General features: G+C 43.9%; 1 protein-coding gene across 2 annotated transcripts; it reads left to right on the top strand.

The window, feature by feature from the left end:
• Positions 1–6415: 6415 nt before the first annotated feature.
• On the top strand, positions 6416–11873 carry USP51 (ubiquitin specific peptidase 51). Of its 2 annotated transcripts, XM_002720032.5 has the most exons (3): positions 6416–6677; positions 7148–7343; positions 7525–11873. In XM_002720032.5, exon 3 carries the CDS (start codon positions 7574–7576, stop codon positions 9692–9694), a length of 2121 nt encoding a protein of 706 aa, XP_002720078.1. In that variant the 5' UTR covers positions 6416–6677; positions 7148–7343; positions 7525–7573; the 3' UTR covers positions 9695–11873. The 2 variants fall into 2 exon arrangements, with proteins under 2 accessions (XP_002720078.1, XP_008270898.1); XM_008272676.4 differs by having other exon boundaries at positions 7148–11873.
• Positions 11874–20370: the final 8497 nt, after the last annotated feature.

The raw sequence follows: 20370 nt of genomic DNA, 5'->3' as shown, positions 1-20370 counted from the left end.
TGTTGTCTTCTCCAGTTCCTCTCCCATTTTCTATAGGCTATCACTGTCTGCTGACATGTCTCTTTCGCTGTCAGCCTGAGAGCTCTCTGAAGGCAGAAATCAAGCTTGTCTCCACCAGTGCCTAGCCTGGCCCTCATTAGACACTTAGATAAGCGGTTATGAATAGATTTCCAGGTGTCTGCTGGCAGCAACATAACCATGTGAAATGAGGTTGTATAAGCATATGCTCAGTAACATTGATTGTGATGATAAAAATTAGGAAATAAAATATCTATCAGTAGGGAAGCAGAGTACAAATATCGAGGTCAGAAATGTGCCTCTTTATGTTCTGATATGGAGTGATTCTGGGATGTACTGGTAGTTTAAAAAAACACTGTGAAGCACAGCATGTACATTATTACTGCAATTTTTGTTTAGAAAACACAAGGCAGGGGCTGGGAATGTGGTGCAGCAAGTTAAGCTATAACTTGTGATACCAGCTTCCCATATGAGTGCTGGTTTGAGTCCCTGCTGCTCCACTTCAAGTCCAAGTCCCTACTATTGTGTCTGGGAATGCAGTGGAAGATGGCCCAAGTACTTGGGCCCTACCACTCACCCGCATTGGAGACCCAGGTGGGATACCTGGTTCCTAGCTTCATCCTGGAAAAGCCCTGGCAGTTATGGCCATTTAGGGGGGTGAACCAGCAGATGGAGGACCACTTTCTCTGTCTGTTCCTCCTTCTGTCTCTACCATTACTTCTTTCCAATAAATAAAACATATCTTTTAAAAAAATCTAGCTAGTACCCACTTAGATTTGCATTTCCATAGCAGGGTTAGGAAGGATACATGTGAAATGGGAAAAAGTGGTTGACTATGGCAAGGGAACCTGAGGTGGACTGGGGAGGGAGGAGACATTTCACTTTATACAATATTGCCTGTTTGAAATTTCTGTGGTGTGCATATTAGTTACTCCAAAGTATAGATTTAAACAACCATCTAGACTATAAAATAAATTACTCCTTCATAAAATAAAATATTCAGCTTGATTTTCAATCACAGAAATTAAAAATGTATCTTTCATAGATTTTTACACTGTTGAGACGTTGACACAGACCAGTCTATTTTATCCACACCACTGTATAATGGACTTGGCTGCAGTTCGCTACAATGATCATGACTGTTTTTCTTTCTCCCAGAAATTAAAAGGTTCATGACTCTTCTATATGACATAAAAGTTGACAACATCATCTGAACCTGGACGTTTCTTCAGAGTCAATATTTCTGATGCTCAGCTAGGAATGTGGGCACAGGTAAGAAAACAAAGAGAAGGGTCGTCCCAATGGTGGGAGAGGTGCTGGGGATATATATGCCAGGCTAGCCACGTGGGTCACCAGGTGATGGGAAATCAATCCATAGCATTCTCCCTATAGTACTGGTAAGCTGTATGCAATGGCTGAGAGTCAACATTTGGGGATGTTGGCCACAGAGAAGTGAGGTCACTGTGAGGAAAGGGCCAAGGTAGAGAAAATGAAGCTTAGAGTCTGGTTTCAAAGGTCCCAGGGCACCAGCAGGCGAAAAGCAGGTTTTCCCCCGTTGTGGCCCTTTCCTACACCACCTCACCCGCAAGATATCCCTGGCACCTGCTGCAGCCAAGAATCTCAGACAGGAGCCAAGATAAAACAGTGCCAGGAAACCAGCCCCCATTCAGAAGTGGCCCCTGCTGCCAACACCAGGTTGCCTTGGTCTGAGGTTCTTCATGCATTGTTGCACAGCAGTGTTTCTTAAAGTGTGATCTGTGGACGAGCAGCATCTGCATCAGCTGGGTCCTCACCGCAACCCTCCATAGCAGAAAGTCTAGGCGTGGAGTCTAGCCCTCGTTTGATTATGTGCAATAGGAGACTCAGAGGCAGGCTGGTATTTTAGAACCAGTGAACTCCAGGAGAGCCTAAACCACCCACAGCCACTCATTCTCAGCAGAACAACGATGATGCAACATGAGGTCTGAGTTTCTCCTATAGGACAGTTATTCACAAACACATTGTTTGTAATGATGGCATTTAGACTGATTGGAGGCACTTGTCTAGCTCACTAATAATTTTCAGAATCTTTGTAGCGCACTGTGGCAATCACACTTCCCAAATTATTTGCTGATTACCAGAGGTCCCTGTGAGTTTATAAACTAGCATTAATCTTCACAGCATATCCATGTGCACTTCCTGATGTAGTCCTGAGTCAAGGACTTTGACTGCCTTGCTTTGGTGCTTGGTTTTGTTTGGTTTTGAATCTGTAATCCCTGGCACAGTGGTGGGTGCTGTTTACATACCTGCTGAATAAATGAAGGGGCTGGTGTTCTCGTGATTCTGCTTTATCACATGACTGACAAACAGACAGATACAATGACAGAAGGAAGGAAGGAAGGAAGGAGGGAAGGAAGGAAGAAGGAAATAGAGGGAGGAAGGAAGGAGGAAGAAACGAAGGAAGGAATGAGAGAGAGAAAGGGAGGGAGGGAAATAAGGAAGGAGGGAGGAAAATAGTGTCATTGCATTATCCATGAACTACATGGAATCTATTATATGTGTGTTAATATCACTATAACATGAGAGTTGTTGAGAATTGTGTGTTGTAATGATTATCATGTATTTTCTGTGACCCTGAGAATCTAATATATTAATGAACTGCTTAAATAGGTATATATGTGTGTATACATACATACATATATATATATATATATGAAAAAAGACAGATGTAATATAAAGTATGCTAAGGTTGTCTATGGGCATCAAGATGTAAGGCAGTCTCAGAGAAGTCAGGACCCAAGCCACAGATCATATAGCTAACTGGACACTGAGTATTTCCTTCTAGGTCTGCTTGCAGGAAGGAACAACACTTCTAGCTGTGGCTGAGCAAATGGCATCACCTAGGGGAGGAAACAACATTTTCCTGCATAAATCTGCCTACAACCCTGAAGTATATTCCCTCCAGCTACTTCTGCATGACTGACATTTCCAAAGTGTATTGCAGCTACTCTCCCATAGGACACCCTCTCTCATGGACACCCTCTTTGTGCAGGCCTCCCTCTGCTAACAAAGGGCAAGCATTAAAGGGGGTGAGGAGCTGGACTCAGGTACAATCTGATGGACCCAGCAGGCCCTTTCTTAGATCATACAAGATCTATGTGGGGAGTGCTGCTGTGCACTGGGAACCTCTTCAATCCTTATATGGGGGATTTTATTTTATTTATTTTTTATTTGACAGATAGAGTTAAACACAGAGAGGGCGGGGGGAGTTCTTCCTTCCGTTGGTTCACTCCCCAAATGGCCGCAACGGCCGGAGATACGCCAATGCGAAGCCAGGAGCCAGGTGCCTCTTCCTGGTGTCCCATGCTGGGTGCAGGGGCCCAAGCACTTGGGCCATCCTCCACTGCCTTCCCGGGCCACAACAGAGAGCTGGACTGGAAGAGGAGCAACTGGGATTAGAACCTGGTGTCCATATTGGATGCTGGCGCCACAGGCGGAGGATTAACCAAGTGAGCCAGGGCGCCGGCCCTGTGTGGGGGATTTTAGAACACTGCCTGGAGGAGGTAACACTGCAGTTGAAGCTAAGGAGGCAAAACCTGGTGGTGGGGGTGAGAAGGGCAGATTATTAGAAGTTCCGATCCCTTGGGGCCGGCGCTGTGGTGTAGCCAGTAAAGCCGCCGCCTGCAGTGCAGGTATCCCATATGGGCACCGGTTCAAGACCCAGCTGCTCCACTTCTGATCCAGCTCTCTGCTATGGCCTGGAAAAGCAGTGCAAGAAGGCCCAAGACCTTGGGCCCCTGAACCCACGTGGGAGACCCGGAAGAAGCTCCTGGCTCCTGGCTTTGGATCAGCACAGCTATGGCTGTTGCGGCCAATTGGGGAGTGAACCAGCGGATGGAAGACCTCTCTTCTCTTCTCTGCCTCTCTCTCTCTCTCTCTCTTTCTCTCTCTCTCTGCCTCTGCCTCTCTCTGAATAACTGACTTTCAAATAAATAAATCTTACTCCCCAATTGGCCGCAACAACCAAAACTGTGTTCATCCAAAGCCAGGAGCCAGGAGCTTCCTCTGGGTCTCCCCACTGGTGTGGGCCTTCTTCTACTGCTTTCCCAGGCCATAGCAGTCAACTGGATCTGAAGTGGAGCAGCTGGGACTTGAACTAGCATCCCTATGGGATGCCAACGCAGCAGGCTGCGGCTTTATCCACTATTCCACAGCGCCGGCTCCAGAGGAAGACTTCTAATGTGCCAGTAGAAGTCACATCAATTTAAAGTGATCTCAAGGCTTTCAATTTTTTTTTTAAGGAAAAAAATCTGTGGCTGCACGCAGAGAAATTGAAAGTCCTAGTCTGAAAATCTATATACCTACTCTCCCTGGTGTGAGGTCATGACAATTAGAGACATGAGAACAGCAGTGGTTAACCTCGTGGCTTCTGTGGTCTGAATGTGTCCTCCACAACTCCTACTTTGCACCTTATTCCCATGTGTAACAGCATAGACTGTGGCTTTTGGAGGTGATTAAGTAATGAGAGGTCTCTGACCTCTCAAAAGGTGTAGTGCTCTTAAAAAAGGACTGGGGAGAACTAGCCAGGTCTCCTTTTGATTTTCTGTCTTTTGTGCCTTGTGAAGCCACAGCAATTTCAACTATGGAATAAGCAGTGTTCAAGTTGCTATCTTGGAAACAGAAAGCAGCCCTCAACAGACACCAAAACCTGTGGGTATTTTGTCTTGGACTTCCTCTGGGACTGTGAGAAATGAATTTTGTTATCTTTATAAATTCCTCACTCGCAGCATCATATAGCAATGCTAACAGAGTAAAATATAAGCCAAGTATCTGGAAATGGGAGTCTCATTTCAATTCTCACTAAATTTGTGAGTTTAGCTTTTCATCAGTCAAGCCAAATTTTTTCTGACCAGGGCAAGCTAAATTTCAGAGATGACATGTGGCTTTCCCAAGGCTGCAAACACAGCTAATAATAAGAGGAAGTATGAGCATGCCCCTCTCTTGACTCCTTGCTCACAAATTCCTATGAACTTCTCAAGCTATGGTCAACCTGTGTGGAATCAGAAAATTATAGTAATTCTTCTCTGCATGATTATGTTAGTCTGCTCAGTCAGAAAATTCAAATAGATTCATGAATTTGTTCATCAGCCTAAATTCACTGACATCCATTGTGAGCAGGCTTCTATTAGATGATACTTCTGAGCCTCACAGGCCTGTACCTTAATTCTGAGATTTCAAGGTGAGCTCTATGACTGTGGAAAGATTAAATGTAGGGGCTGGGGCTGTGGCATAGTGGGTAAAGCTGCCACCTGCAGTGCCAGCATCCCATATGGGCACCGGTTCAAGCCCCAGCTGCTTCACTTCCAATCCAGCTCTCTGCCATGGCCTGGTAAAGCAGTAGAAGATGACCCAAGTCCTTGGGCCCCTGCACCTGTGTGGGAGACCCGGAAGAAGCTCCTGGCTCCTGGCTTTGGATCTGCGCAGCTACGGCCATTGAGGCCATTTGGGGGAGTGAACTAAAGTATGAAAGACCTCTCTCTCTCTCTCTGCCTCTGCCTCTTCCTAACTCTGCCTTTCAAATAAATAAATAAATATTTTAAGTAAGATTAAATGTAGCATTAAATATAAATTTCATCACTGGTAAACAGTGATATTCTTGGTACTTATCAAGAAGGGCTACAAGTCCTAGAGATAGCCACTTTCCTGGGGGCTGTGGTATTGGATTCTGGTTCTCTGAAAGGGAAGACATATTCTCCTGGGCTATGAACTCCTTGAGCACACACACTTTTGTAATCCATGTTTCACATAGTGGAACTTAAAACAGTAGTACAGTTAAGTAAGTGATGTGCATTTGTTGAGTGTATGTTCTTGTATTTGAATTGCCTAGCTCCAGATGCACAGGTGAACTGAGAAAAAAACTGTGAGAGAGCTTTGAAAGAGAAAGATGTTCTCTTTCCCTCTACTCTATATATCAGGCATTGTGTTATATGGGGATTGTAAGATGGGGGCTCAGAAATTGAAATGTGACACTTGAAGTTTGCCTTTGATATCTTTTACTTTATAGATTCATTAATGTTCATAACAGGTTAGTATTGTTAATTTTTGAGTAACACTGAGACAATCGAGATCAGAGAGATGAAATGTTTCAGTCAGCAGGTGGTCAGGCCCAGTTCTACCTGAATCTGAATCCCTTGCTTATGCTTCCTCCTCCGCACTATCCAGGATAACATCCCACTCTCCACTTTACCTCCAGGGATCATAATCTGGAGGATCCCTGAAGGATTTGTGTTTAGGGAATTGCTACATTTACGATCCTCCACCCCCCCAATCACTGTGGTTCATCTTTTTTTCTTTTTTTTTTTTTTTTTATGTAGAGAGCAGGCCTGGAGCCAGGTGAGGCCCATGCCTCCATTTCAGGGGTTTCTCTACAATCTGTAGCTGTTGTTGCCTGCAGTAGTCTTTTTGAGGAAGAGGTTTGTCAGCCTGAGCGGGACAGCGGTGTCATTCATCACTACAGGAGGGCTGAATCCGGGGCTGGGGGCCGCACGTCGTCAGGGGAGGGGCCAGGGGGCGGCCCCCTTGTGACCAGCCCTGAGGAGAGGTCAGGAGAGAAGGCTGGCTGAGGAGCGCCAGGACAGCAGCAGCTGCTGACGTTCTCTATCACACGCCCCGGACTCAAGGTAACGCAGACCTTTATACAAACAGCGGTGTTGGGGGCATTGTGGCGGCTGGGGTGGAGAAAGAGTGCAGGGGGTCGGTCATTGCGTACTGTGGATGGAGGTGGCCACGAGGGTGGCAATGCGTGGAGAGAGCCAGAAGCCCTTCGAATTCTAGGAAAAATCCTAGGAAATAAGGGTGCAGACAGAAGAAAAGGGGTGTGAGAGCACAAGCGCGAAAGAGCGTGAGAGGGCGCAAGAGCTTGGTGAACTGAAAGTGCGCTTGGGGGTAGCAGCAGAGGCTGGAACACACCGGCTTTTGGGAGCATAGGTAACGTAAGATAATGGGGAGACTTTCTTCCTCTACGTCCATTTTCCAAAGGTGGCCTCCCTTTCAGCCATATTTAAGATAAAATGTTGACGCAAGTGTTTTTTCGTTGTTGGTGGTGGTGGTAGTTTTTTTTTGTTTTGTTTTGTTTTTGTTTTTGTTTTAGGATACAACGAAAGAACGTCAGAGGAAGCTGTATCAAAGTGAGGCTGCGCAAGGCACAGAAAAGGCAGTCAGAGGGTGGCGCCTTTTTTTTAAGAAGTTTCCATCCATTCCACCCTAAAGCTCAGACTCCCTCCACCCCCTTCCTCCTTTACCTACGCACCTCCCGCCCACGCATGACCTGATCGCCTTTAAACCAGGTAACCGCCTGGGTCTCCACACCAGCTCCCGGAAACCTCTCAGTTGAGAGGGTGGAACCCACAGCTGCTAGCTGGCCGAGCTCGAGGGCCGGTGGGAGGGTTCCGGGAGCAATAACGGCGCTCCGTGGCCATGATGCTAGGCATCTCCTTCACAGAAGTTGCTATCTCATTCCGTTTACAGTGGCAGCTCATTTCCAGGCGCATTTCTCCTAAGGCCGGGCAGTGAGCTGATGGCTCAGGTTCCAGAAGCTTCCTCGTTCTCCGGCTCCGTGGCTTGCTGGAGCTCGCGAGTGGGGGGAGGAGCCTCGCCCGAAAAGGCGGTTGAGAAGGCGGGGAAAATGGAGGAGGAGGCAGTGGGCGCGGCGAAGGCGTACGCGGGCCGGGAAGCTGAGATGAAGGTGGAGTCCTTGGAGGAACTTAAACCAGCGGCTAAGGATAACTTGACGTGGAGCGGTAGTGGCGGCGATGAGAAGGTGCTCCCTTCAACCCCCCCTTACCGTTACAGCAGCTCCTCGCCTGTTTGTCCACGCCGAAAGCCCCGCCCTCGGCCCCAGCCCGGGGCCCGCTCCCGAGGCCCACCGGGGAACTCGGTCCCACCCCTGTCTCCAGCCCGGCCCCCGCCCCCGCCTCCGCCACTGCCCCTGCCGCGCTCCCGGACCTGGCGGGGATCCCGGCGTAGATCTCGGCTGGGGTCCCGGCCCCAGACGCGGAGAAGCTGCTCTGTTGACGTCGGGGACTCTGGAGATCCAGGCGGTTTGGGAGACTGGTTGCTGGAGGTCGAATTGGATCAGGGTCCCACAGGTTGCTGTCACGTGGAGAGTTTTAAAGTCACCAAGAACTGGCAGAAGAACCTTCGCTTGATCTACCAGCGTTTCGTTTGGAGTGGGACACCAGAAACTAGGAAACGTAAAGCAAAGTCATGCATCTGTCACGTATGTAGTACTCATATGAACAGACTCCACTCTTGTCTCTCCTGTGTCTTTTTTGGCTGCTTTACTGAGAAACACATTCATAAACATGCAGAAACAAAACAGCACAATTTAGCTGTAGATCTTTATTATGGAGTTATATATTGTTTTATGTGTAAGGATTATGTATATGACAAAGACATAGAACAGATTGCCAAAGAAACAAAAGAGAAAATTTTGAAATTACTAACTTCAACCGATAGTTCTCATCAACAGTTTATCACATCAGAGGTTGAAGAGAAGCAGTTAACCTGTGAATCAAAGGAACAGGAGCCAAAATTGGTGAAACCCAAGAAAAAGAGAAGAAAAAAGTCAGTTTATACTGTCGGTTTGAGAGGGCTAATAAATCTTGGGAACACCTGTTTTATGAACTGTATTGTCCAGGCACTTACCCATATTCCTTTACTAAAGGATTTCTTTCTCTCAAACAAGCACAAATGTATAATGACAAGCCCCAGCTTGTGTCTGGTCTGTGAAATGTCTTCTCTTTTTCATGCTATGTACTCTGGGAGCAGAACTCCCCACATTCCCTATAAGTTACTGCACCTTATATGGATTCATGCAGAACATTTAGCAGGGTATAGACAGCAGGATGCCCACGAGTTCCTTATTGCAATATTAGATGTACTGCATAGACACAGCAAAGATGATAGTGTTGGGCAGGAGTCCAGTAACTCCAATTGCTGTAACTGCATCATAGACCAAATCTTTACAGGAGGCTTACAGTCTGATGTCACATGTCAAGCCTGTCATAGTGTGTCAACCACCATAGATCCATGCTGGGACATCAGTTTGGACTTGCCTGGCTCTTGTGCCACATTCAGTCCCCAGAATACAGAGATGGCTGACAGCACAATGAGCAGAGCTGACCACATACCAGGAATCCCCTCACTCACAGACTGCCTCCAGTGGTTTACAAGGCCAGAGGACCTGGGCAGCAGTGCCAAAATCAAATGCAGTAGTTGCCAAAGCTACCAGGAATCTACCAAACAGCTCACAATGAAGAAATTACCCATGGTGGCCTGTTTTCACCTCAAGCGGTTTGAACATGTAGGCAAACAGAGGCGTAAAATTAATACCTTTATCTCCTTTCCCTTGGAGCTGGACATGACTCCATTTTTGGCCTCTACTAAAGAGAGCAGAATGAAAGAGTGTCAGCCATCAACAGATTGTGTGTCCAATGAGAATAAGTATTCCTTGTTTGCAGTGATTAATCACCATGGAACTTTGGAAAGTGGCCACTATACCAGCTTTATCCGTCAACAAAAGGACCAGTGGTTCAGCTGTGATGATGCGATCATCACCAAGGCTACCATTGAGGACTTACTCTACAGTGAAGGATATTTACTGTTCTATCACAAACAGGGTCTGGAGAAAGACTAGTCTTACCAGACCTTTAACCAGAAAAAAAAAATGATTAAGCGAGGATTCTGACATGACACACAAACCTACCTGGAATAGACAATGACTATAATATCCTTATAACAATGAGCAGCTCTTAAAGTGACACAGAAACCTATCTAGACTGGACAATGACAATGACCTAAATGACAACCAGGACTTTGATGTAAAGAACCTATTTTATTATTACCTATGGGTTTGTGGGAGGAAAAAATGAATACTAGTGACCATTTGGGGTAAAAAATGCATACTAAGTAGTGACAATTGAGTCTTAAGAAAGAGGGTGTGAAGAGGTTGAAAATGGTCACATGAAGTATAATTGGATGAAAAAAATTGTCTAGGTGGGGAAGGATAGGAATAGACATGTTCTGACACTACTAAATGTCATTTGTTTCTGCAAAAATATTGTGGGAAGTCAGAGAGTAGTATTCCTTCATCAGCAAAAAGCTTCATAATTGGCATTCCAACTGTGGTTGACCAGCCAAATAGTTTGCAAAACAGAGAATATTTTAAAAGTGAATTTAAAAACCTTTAAAAGCAAAACATTTAAGAAGAAGAAAACAATTTTTTAAAGTTTTAAAAGAAACATTTTTACATGTTGAAAAACTTTTATGTTAAATATTTTTAAAAGAAATTTAAAAACATATTTTTTTAATTTAAGAGAGCTTCAGAATTATTAAAGTAATGTCTAAAAGCAGGGGATTTAGAAATTCTTAAGGTTTTAAGGTAAAATGAGTAAAACAAAGAATAAGGTTAAAAATGAAAATTTACAAAAACATTAAGAGAAAGGAACACTTTAAGAAAGAGAGAAATCTTACATTTTAATTTTAAAATGAAGGAAAATATAAATGGGTATTTTAAAATGAAAGCATAAAGTATCCATATAGAAAGATCAAAGATTAACAGATCTACCACATGATAAAAGTAAACTTTCAAAATATAGAATGCAGTAAAATTCAGATTCTACAGTGATGTTTTAAAAAAGAAGTTTAGAACAACTCAAGATAATTTGTTATAAATTTAAAATTTTAAAGAAAAAATAGAGTTGTAAAAATAGAAAAAGAAACTTAAGTTCAATTTGAGACAATTACATGAAAACTGCTTGAATAAGAATAAAAATAAAATTAAAACTTTTAAAAGAAAAACATTTACATAGAAATTGACAAATGATAGAACAAAAATATTCAAATATAAAAAGTATTAAACAGTTTAAAAGGTTTTATTTTTTATGTAAGCATATTAAAATACAGACGGGTATAAAAAGTAAATAGAAGAGGCAGGAATAGCAAAAGGATTGTCAATATATTTATATTTTTGAGTTTTATGTTGATATTTAAATACAACTTGGAAAGACACTTTAAACCTTATTTACCATTGAATTGTGAGATGGATGCAAGGTCTGAACACTAGCCCACCTTTCTTTTCTCAGATTCCTCACCCCATCTGATTTCCTAAAAAGTAGAGCTACTTGGGTAGAATCAACTGCATCTAAGAAGGATGGAAACATTAGAGCCTCTCCTATTTAGAACTACATTATTCATACAAATTCTTAGCTTCTGTAGAGGGGCTTTTGGTAATTTGGAGGCTTATACAAATTAGAGCACAACTACAAAGTGCTGACTTTCGTGTTTGAGTCTACTGGCCTGATTGAGGAAGTGGCAAGGGCCTGTATCTGAGGACCTACTACTCTTCCCCATTCCACAGGGAGATAAGACTTAATTTCAACAGTATAGCTGTGGGTTTGTATTTGGCAATCCTTTCACTCATTCCTTATTCCATTCACTCATGCCGGGTTCCCTGAGCTCCTCAACTACCTGGCCTTACCTATGTCCCTGAGCTCCAGCCTTCAGGGCCCCTTTCTTAATTTTCACCTGGTAGCTTCTACTTCTCCTTCAAGACCCAACTAACAGATGACTTTCCTGGGGCCTTCCTTGGATGCTTGAGGCAGGTACAAGTTGGAAAATTGTTACTCTCCCCCCACTTTATCCCTTTCACTGTGCCTCCAAAGTACTTTGTCCATACCTTGGTGATAGTACTTTATTATACTGTGATTCTGCTGTAGCTTTGTGATTGTGTGCCCCTCTGTACCAGATAACCTGAGAACATGGGGTCAAGCCTTACTCATCTCTGTGTTAATAAATGTTGTTGAATGTGAAGTTGAGTTCTGTTTGCTCTACTCACTGGTAGTACTATGTTCTCACTCATATATCCATTAAGTACCAAGTGTTATACTATGGTGTGGTCAGTGTTGTATCCTCATATATGTATACATATGAGTGTATGAACTGCTTTAAATAGGGGGTAGTGCCGGCGCCGCGGCTCAATAGGCTAATCCTCTGCCTTGCGGCGCCGGCACACCAGGTTCTAGTCCCGGTCGGGGTGCCGGATTCTGTCTCGGTTGCCCCTCTTCCAGGCCAGCTCTCTGCTGTGGCCCGGGTGTGCAGTGGAGGATGGCCCAAGTGCTTGGGCCCTGTACCCCATGGGAGACCAGGATAAGTACCTGGCTCTTGCCTTCGGATCAGCGCGGTGCGCCAGCCGCAGCGCGCCGGCTGCAGTGGCCATTGGAGGGTGAACCAACGGCAAAAGGAAGACCTTTCTCTCTGTCTCTCTCTCTCTCACTGTCCACTCTGCCTGTCAAAAAAAAAAAAAAAGACAAAAGCCTTTCTCTTAAAAAAAAAAGAAAAAAAAAATAGGGGGTGGTTAAAGAAATGACACATTCAGTGAGGAAATAGTCAAGTGTGTGGAGAGACACCCTAATGTACTACAAGGAAAAGAGCACAGGCCTGGATCTCATAGAAGACTGGGTGGCTGGGGGAGCAGAAGTTGAAGGTGTGGCTGAACTCTCTGGTATGTGTGTAGCAATATTGCTTCTCATCATAGTGTCTCTCAGCTCCCCAATTTCTCACCTTAAAATGTTGTACCATACCTCTCCAGGCATAGTACATTTTTACCTTCCCCATGAGACAATGTACCCCACCACTCCACTGTTTTACACATTACACTGCACTTCATGACTCTTTTAAAGAGAAGTGATATCTGGTGGCTGTGTTTGTTGGAGAGTTATAGTTCACGTGATTAGCACCCTCACTCTTGCACTATTGTTTTTGGGTTCCGTGGGGCTATATATCAATTTGCCCTGCCACTCCTCTCCAGAATTTTCAATTCCTCTGTTCCTTCTCTTTCCAATACCACAAGAATTATTCTGAAGACGGATACAGAACCCAAATAGGGCCAATCAGAATCTATTGCTAAATAAATGTTTAGAGTCACTGGGAAAAAAGTTGTTTTTCCACCTTGCTCCTATGCTGGAGTCTTTAAGATAGGATGACATGAGCATAGGACACTGAGAGGTCAATATCCATTCCACAAAGTAAAAAAACATAGACTGGGACAAAGAGTCCAGAAAGTATATTTTGAACTTTGTCGACTCAGTGGTGCCTGAGTTGGGAGGTTCTTTTTTCTTTCTATTTTTAAAGATTTAATTATTTATTTGAGAGGCAGATTTACAGACAGAGGGAGGGGCAGAGAGAGAGAGAGGTATTCCACCTGCTGGTTCACTTCCCAAATGGACACAACCACCAGAGCTGAGGCAATCTGAAGCCAGCAGCCAGGAGCCTCTTCCAGGTCTCCCACAGGGGTGCAGAGGCACAAGCACCTGAGCCATCTTCCACTGCTTCCCAGGCCAGTAGCAGGGAGCTGGATCAGAAGTGGAGCAGTCAGGACTTGAACCTACACCCATATGGAATTCCAGTGCTGCAAGTGGAAGCTTAACCTACTATGCCACAGGACTGGTCCCAGAGGCATCTTTTTTCTAAGACTATTAGCAGTAGGAGAGAAAAGGAAGGAGTGACTCCCCAAATGCCCACAACAACCAGGGCTGAGCCAGGTCAAAGACAGAAGTCAAGAACTCAATTTGGGTCCCCCATGTGGGTGTCAGGGATCCAAGTACCTTAGCAATCATCTGCTGTGTCCCACAGTGCACATCAGCAGAAAGCTGGATCAGAAGTGGAGTTAGGACTTGAACTCAGGCACTGTGATATGGGATGTGGGCATCCCAAATGGCAACTTGCTGCTGTTCCAAATGTATGCCACCTGATGTATTTAAGAAGCAAGCATCAGTTCATCACTGACCTATGCTAGGCTTCAAACTTTATAGTAATGGTGTGGATATTCCAAATGAAGGGAAGGAAATGGCAATAATGTTTTGTGAATATTGTTAACTTTTATCTCATAGAATCCTCACAAGAATCCTGAAAGGTGATTGATCAATAACTGAACATTTCTCACAGACTGGTAAAATGATTTACTTAAGTTCACTCTATGGTTTTTATCAGTGGAGGCAGTATTCAAACTCAGGGCCCCAAAGCTGGTACATATCCCATCATAATCTAGTACATATAATTGAAAGATTTATACATATTTTTACTTTTCATAATGTTGCTGCAGACGACAATAAAGGCTGGTATAATGCAGAAGGTAAGCTCTCAAAAACCTGGATACAGATAACCTACAAGAGAGGAAACTAGCAACTGTTTGCAGTTACCCATAGTACGTAGGTAGATTTGTCTCTATGGTGATGGCTAGTGTCAACACCATGACTAGCACTTTGAATGTCACTTTCCCTATTCTCCCTTCATTCATCCTAGAGTACCTACAATATCAGATCCTACAATTCACATAGGGAGAACCTGGTTCCTAGGTGGCCCAATATTCATTTGCAATGTCTGACTTCTTTGTTTCTGTATGACATTCAGCTCCTTTACCTTAATTCACTTCCAAATGCAGAGTAAAGGCTATGCCAGGCCAGGTTGGGCCTGTGTATTTGTAGATTCCACAGGCCCAGGACAGTTTGTAGTAGTTTCTTAATATGTTTAATCAATGTATGAATTAATAAGCAAAGGGTGGAATTCCATCTTATACTGTAAACTTCAGTTTCATTGATTGGTTTCATGTCATATTTCGGGGATCCAAATACTCAGAAGAATGCCTGATTTACCCGTTAACATGCTCCTGTCTTGATTCACCTTCCATGACTTCATGGTTGTTTCAGAAGAAAAGGAATCCTGCTTCCGTTCTGAATCTGTACTCACTAGCCTCCTTCCTCTGATCCATTCCTAATATCCTATGGGCCCTGTTCCAACACCCAGTCTTCTGTTTGGGCAACAGCCAGGTTTTCTATAGCCAGATAATATTCAGCTACTAGATATCCTAGATTTTCTATGACGATTCATCAAAAATTCTGTCCCATCATCCCCAGAAAACATAAGAAATATCTTTAAAAATCTAATATGCTCCTGGAATGTGTATTTTCCTCAGAAGATACCTAAAATGTATCATAAGATCCCAATTTGGGGTTCATGTTTTTTTTTTAAGTACAGAATCTGCTCTCTTTTCTTTCACTCTGAAACTTTAACATGTTTTTCATACAATATTTCCATTTACCTTATAGTATCTTTAGTACCCTGCAATCTGGTTTCCACTTATACAATTCTGTTGAAAGTACTCTTGCTTAAATAAAATTGAGCTATTTTTTCAAAGTTCTTGAATTTCCCTTGTATTAAAGAGACATATGATAATTATGGATGGTGGAATAACAGATGCAGGGTATTTGATGACAAAGCTTTTCTCAAAAATCTAGGTCACAATATTACTATGCTGGCAATCACTCTAGAACAGTTTCCCCTTCCATTATATTAAGAGGGTATGCCAAGTCCAAGAAAGCGATGGGGGTTAGTGGGGTAGCAAGTGGAGGTGAGGAGGAGATTGCATAGGAAATCAAATGTCAGAAAACTGAACTGTATTTTAAATATACCAGAAAAATTGATATTTCTAAGGACGGGTGTAGAAAATCCATTCAGTATAGAAATGAGGCCTTAATCAGAATTTAATCATGAACTAATAGATCTAGAAAAGTCCACTTAATGAAAATACCTATATCCTATTTGGAAACTTTTCTTGAAGCTTCTTTCTCACCACACTTCTGAAAGAAAATTAAACAGACTTGTCTGATTTCTACTTCCATATGATGGTGTATATGTGAAGCAGGCTTGGGAAGGAGGAAAGGATGATTTGGGGAACCAAAAACACTTGAGCTGACATATCTATGCTCTATTAGCTACTAATAGGTAATACCGAGCAAATAATAAAACCTTGCACACAGCCCTCCCAGGATTGTTGAGAGAACTAAAAATAAATAACTGCACGGCACATAGCAAGGCAGTAGTTGAAGTTTTTTTTTTTTTTTTTTTTTGTAAAATCATTTCTCTTATTCCATTTATCAAAATCCAGTGTGTTTGACCTCCAGGTGTACTTAAGCCATGATAACTGCTAGTTCTCTGAAAGCACATTTTTTCTTTTTTAAAATGATTTTATTTCTTTATTTCAAGGAGTGACGGAGTAAGAAAGGGAGGTATTGTCCACACACTGATTCACTCCCCAACTGCCTACAATAGCTAGGGCTGGGAAAGGCTAAAGCCAGGGGCCAAGAAGTCTAAGTCTACAATGTGGGTGGCAGAAACCCATGTGTTTGAGTCTTCATCTCCTGCCTCTCAGGTACGTTAGCAGGCAGCTAGGTTGAAAGTGGAGACAGGACCGGATCTCAAGCATTCCAATATATAATGTGGGCTTCTCAAGTGGCTGTTTAACCCACCATACCACAGTATATGCCCCTGTCCTCCACAATGACAGGACATTTTCCAGCATTTTACAAGGGCTTGTTACCTGAGTAAATTTCTGCTTTAAATCCTACTCAAACGGGGTGCCCCTTAACTCATTGGGTTTTTCTGTAAAATAGGAAACCTATTAGGATCATTGTTACTATTGAGATATATTGATAAAAGAGAATATGAGGATCACAAAAGTCAAAACTCTTTCCCAAAATCAACAGTAATTAAAAGGGCATTTGTACACAAAGTTGTGAATCTAGGAACTTACTCACCAAAATATTCTGTATCTGAAGAGATGGTGTCACTGTTTGGCCAATATACAGAAATATGCACCCCAAACTTCTCTGCCCCTGGCCCCACCCCAGGTTTCTACTTCTTAACTCCAGCCCGAGTATTAACTCTTCTGGGCAGCCTTCTAAGCTCCCCACATCAGGTGGGAAAGGGATTTCAGAGCACAGAGGCACTCCCTGCAAAAGGCTACTAGAATCTAAAGAGGAACCTGGTGGGTCCCTGAAAATGTAAAGAATCCAAAGCTCTTCATCTCTTTAAAAACTTCTCCTTTGTTAGCAGGGGGTTGGGTAGGGAGAGGACTGCAAGACCATGATGCTCACATTGTAGAAGGAGAGCTGTCACACAGAAGTAGTTGAGAGGGAATATATTTGAGGGTTGCAGACAGATTTATGTGGGAAATGTGTGTTTCTTTTCCTAAGTAAGGGCATTCACTCAGCCACAGCTAGAAGTGTTGTACCTTTTTGGATAAGCAGACCTAGAAGGAAATGCTGACTCAGTCAGCAGTTAGATGTATGGTCTGTAGCTTCGGTGCTGAGTTCTCTGAGACTGCCTTACATCTTGATGCCCACAGACAGGCTTGGCATACTTTATATTACATGTGTCTTTTTTCATATATATATATATATATATATACACATATGTATAGAAATACATATTTAAGGAATGTATTAATACATTAGATTGTCAGGGTTACAGCAAACACATGATAATCACAACACAGCTCTCATAAACTCTTATGATTAATGTGATGCTAATACCCAGATAACAGATTCCATATAGTTCATAGATAACAATTCTAAAAATATAAAGTTATTACCTTCCTCTTTTCTCCCTCCCTCCTTTCTCTCACTCTCTCATTCATTCTTTCTTCCTTTCTTCCTTTCTGTTTGTCAGTCATGTGATGCCAAATCAACAACAAGGACTATGGCTAATTATTTTTAAGATTTATTTATTTGAAAGTCAGTTATTCAGAGAGAGGCAGAGGCAGAGAGAGAGAGAAAGAGAGAGAGAGAGAGAGAGGCAGAGAAGAGAAGAGAGGTCTTCCATCCGCTGGTTCACTCCCCAATTGGCCGCAACAGCCATAGCTGTGCTGATCCAAAGCCAGGAGCCAGGAGCTTCTTCCGGGTCTCCCACGTGGGTTCAGGGGCCCAAGGTCTTGGGCCTTCTTGCACTGCTTTTCCAGGCCATAGCAGAGAGCTGGATCAGAAGTGGAGCAGCTGGGTCTTGAACCGGTGCCCATATGGGATACCTGCACTGCAGGCGGCGGCTTTACTGGCTACACCACAGCGCCGGCCCCAAGGGATCGGAACTTCTAATAATCTGCCCTTCTCACCCCCACCACCAGGTTTTGCCTCCTTAGCTTCAACTGCAGTGTTACCTCCTCCAGGCAGTGTTCTAAAATCCCCCACACAGGGCCGGCGCCCTGGTTCACTTGGTTAATCCTCCGCCTGTGGCGCCAGCATCCAATATGGACACCAGGTTCTAATCCCAGTTGCTCCTCTTCCAGTCCAGCTCTCTGTTGTGGCCCGGGAAGGCAGTGGAGGATGGCCCAAGTGCTTGGGCCCCTGCACCCAGCATGGGACACCAGGAAGAGGCACCTGGCTCCTGGCTTCGCATTGGCGTATCTCCGGCCGTTGCGGCCATTTGGGGAGTGAACCAACGGAAGGAAGAACTCCCCCCGCCCTCTCTGTGTTTAACTCTATCTGTCAAATAAAAAATAAATAAAATAAAATCCCCCATATAAGGATTGAAGAGGTTCCCAGTGCACAGCAGCACTCCCCACATAGATCTTGTATGATCTAAGAAAGGGCCTGCTGGGTCCATCAGATTGTACCTGAGTCCAGCTCCTCACCCCCTTTAATGCTTGCCCTTTGTTAGCAGAGGGAGGCCTGCACAAAGAGGGTGTCCATGAGAGAGGGTGTCCTATGGGAGAGTAGCTGCAATACACTTTGGAAATGTCAGTCATGCAGAAGTAGCTGGAGGGAATATACTTCAGGGTTGTAGGCAGATTTATGCAGGAAAATGTTGTTTCCTCCCCTAGGTGATGCCATTTGCTCAGCCACAGCTAGAAGTGTTGTTCCTTCCTGCAAGCAGACCTAGAAGGAAATACTCAGTGTCCAGTTAGCTATATGATCTGTGGCTTGGGTCCTGACTTCTCTGAGACTGCCTTACATCTTGATGCCCATAGACAACCTTAGCATACTTTATATTACATCTGTCTTTTTTCATATATATATATATATATATGTATGTATGTATACACACATATATACCTATTTAAGCAGTTCATTAATATATTAGATTCTCAGGGTCACAGAAAATACATGATAATCATTACAACACACAATTCTCAACAACTCTCATGTTATAGTGATATTAACACACATATAATAGATTCCATGTAGTTCATGGATAATGCAATGACACTATTTTCCTCCCTCCTTCCTTATTTCCCTCCCTCCCTTTCTCTCTCTCATTCCTTCCTTCGTTTCTTCCTCCTTCCTTCCTCCCTCTATTTCCTTCTTCCTTCCTTCCCTCCTTCCTTCCTTCCTTCCTTCTGTCATTGTATCTGTCTGTTTGTCAGTCATGTGATAAAGCAGAATCACGAGAACACCAGCCCCTTCATTTATTCAGCAGGTATGTAAACAGCACCCACCACTGTGCCAGGGATTACAGATTCAAAACCAAACAAAACCAAGCACCAAAGCAAGGCAGTCAAAGTCCTTGACTCAGGACTACATCAGGAAGTGCACATGGATATGCTGTGAAGATTAATGCTAGTTTATAAACTCACAGGGACCTCTGGTAATCAGCAAATAATTTGGGAAGTGTGATTGCCACAGTGCGCTACAAAGATTCTGAAAATTATTAGTGAGCTAGACAAGTGCCTCCAATCAGTCTAAATGCCATCATTACAAACAATGTGTTTGTGAATAACTGTCCTATAGGAGAAACTCAGACCTCATGTTGCATCATCGTTGTTCTGCTGAGAATGAGTGGCTGTGGGTGGTTTAGGCTCTCCTGGAGTTCACTGGTTCTAAAATACCAGCCTGCCTCTGAGTCTCCTATTGCACATAATCAAACGAGGGCTAGACTCCACGCCTAGACTTTCTGCTATGGAGGGTTGCGGTGAGGACCCAGCTGATGCAGATGCTGCTCGTCCACAGATCACACTTTAAGAAACACTGCTGTGCAACAATGCATGAAGAACCTCAGACCAAGGCAACCTGGTGTTGGCAGCAGGGGCCACTTCTGAATGGGGGCTGGTTTCCTGGCACTGTTTTATCTTGGCTCCTGTCTGAGATTCTTGGCTGCAGCAGGTGCCAGGGATATCTTGCGGGTGAGGTGGTGTAGGAAAGGGCCACAACGGGGGAAAACCTGCTTTTCGCCTGCTGGTGCCCTGGGACCTTTGAAACCAGACTCTAAGCTTCATTTTCTCTACCTTGGCCCTTTCCTCACAGTGACCTCACTTCTCTGTGGCCAACATCCCCAAATGTTGACTCTCAGCCATTGCATACAGCTTACCAGTACTATAGGGAGAATGCTATGGATTGATTTCCCATCACCTGGTGACCCACGTGGCTAGCCTGGCATATATATCCCCAGCACCTCTCCCACCATTGGGACGACCCTTCTCTTTGTTTTCTTACCTGTGCCCACATTCCTAGCTGAGCATCAGAAATATTGACTCTGAAGAAACGT

Source organism: Oryctolagus cuniculus, unplaced genomic scaffold (genome assembly GCF_964237555.1).
Source record: "Oryctolagus cuniculus unplaced genomic scaffold, mOryCun1.1 SCAFFOLD_265, whole genome shotgun sequence".
Lineage (NCBI taxonomy): Eukaryota > Metazoa > Chordata > Mammalia > Lagomorpha > Leporidae > Oryctolagus > Oryctolagus cuniculus.
The sequence above is the reverse complement of the archived record's forward strand: the minus strand, read 5'-3'. Positions and strand labels throughout refer to the sequence as shown.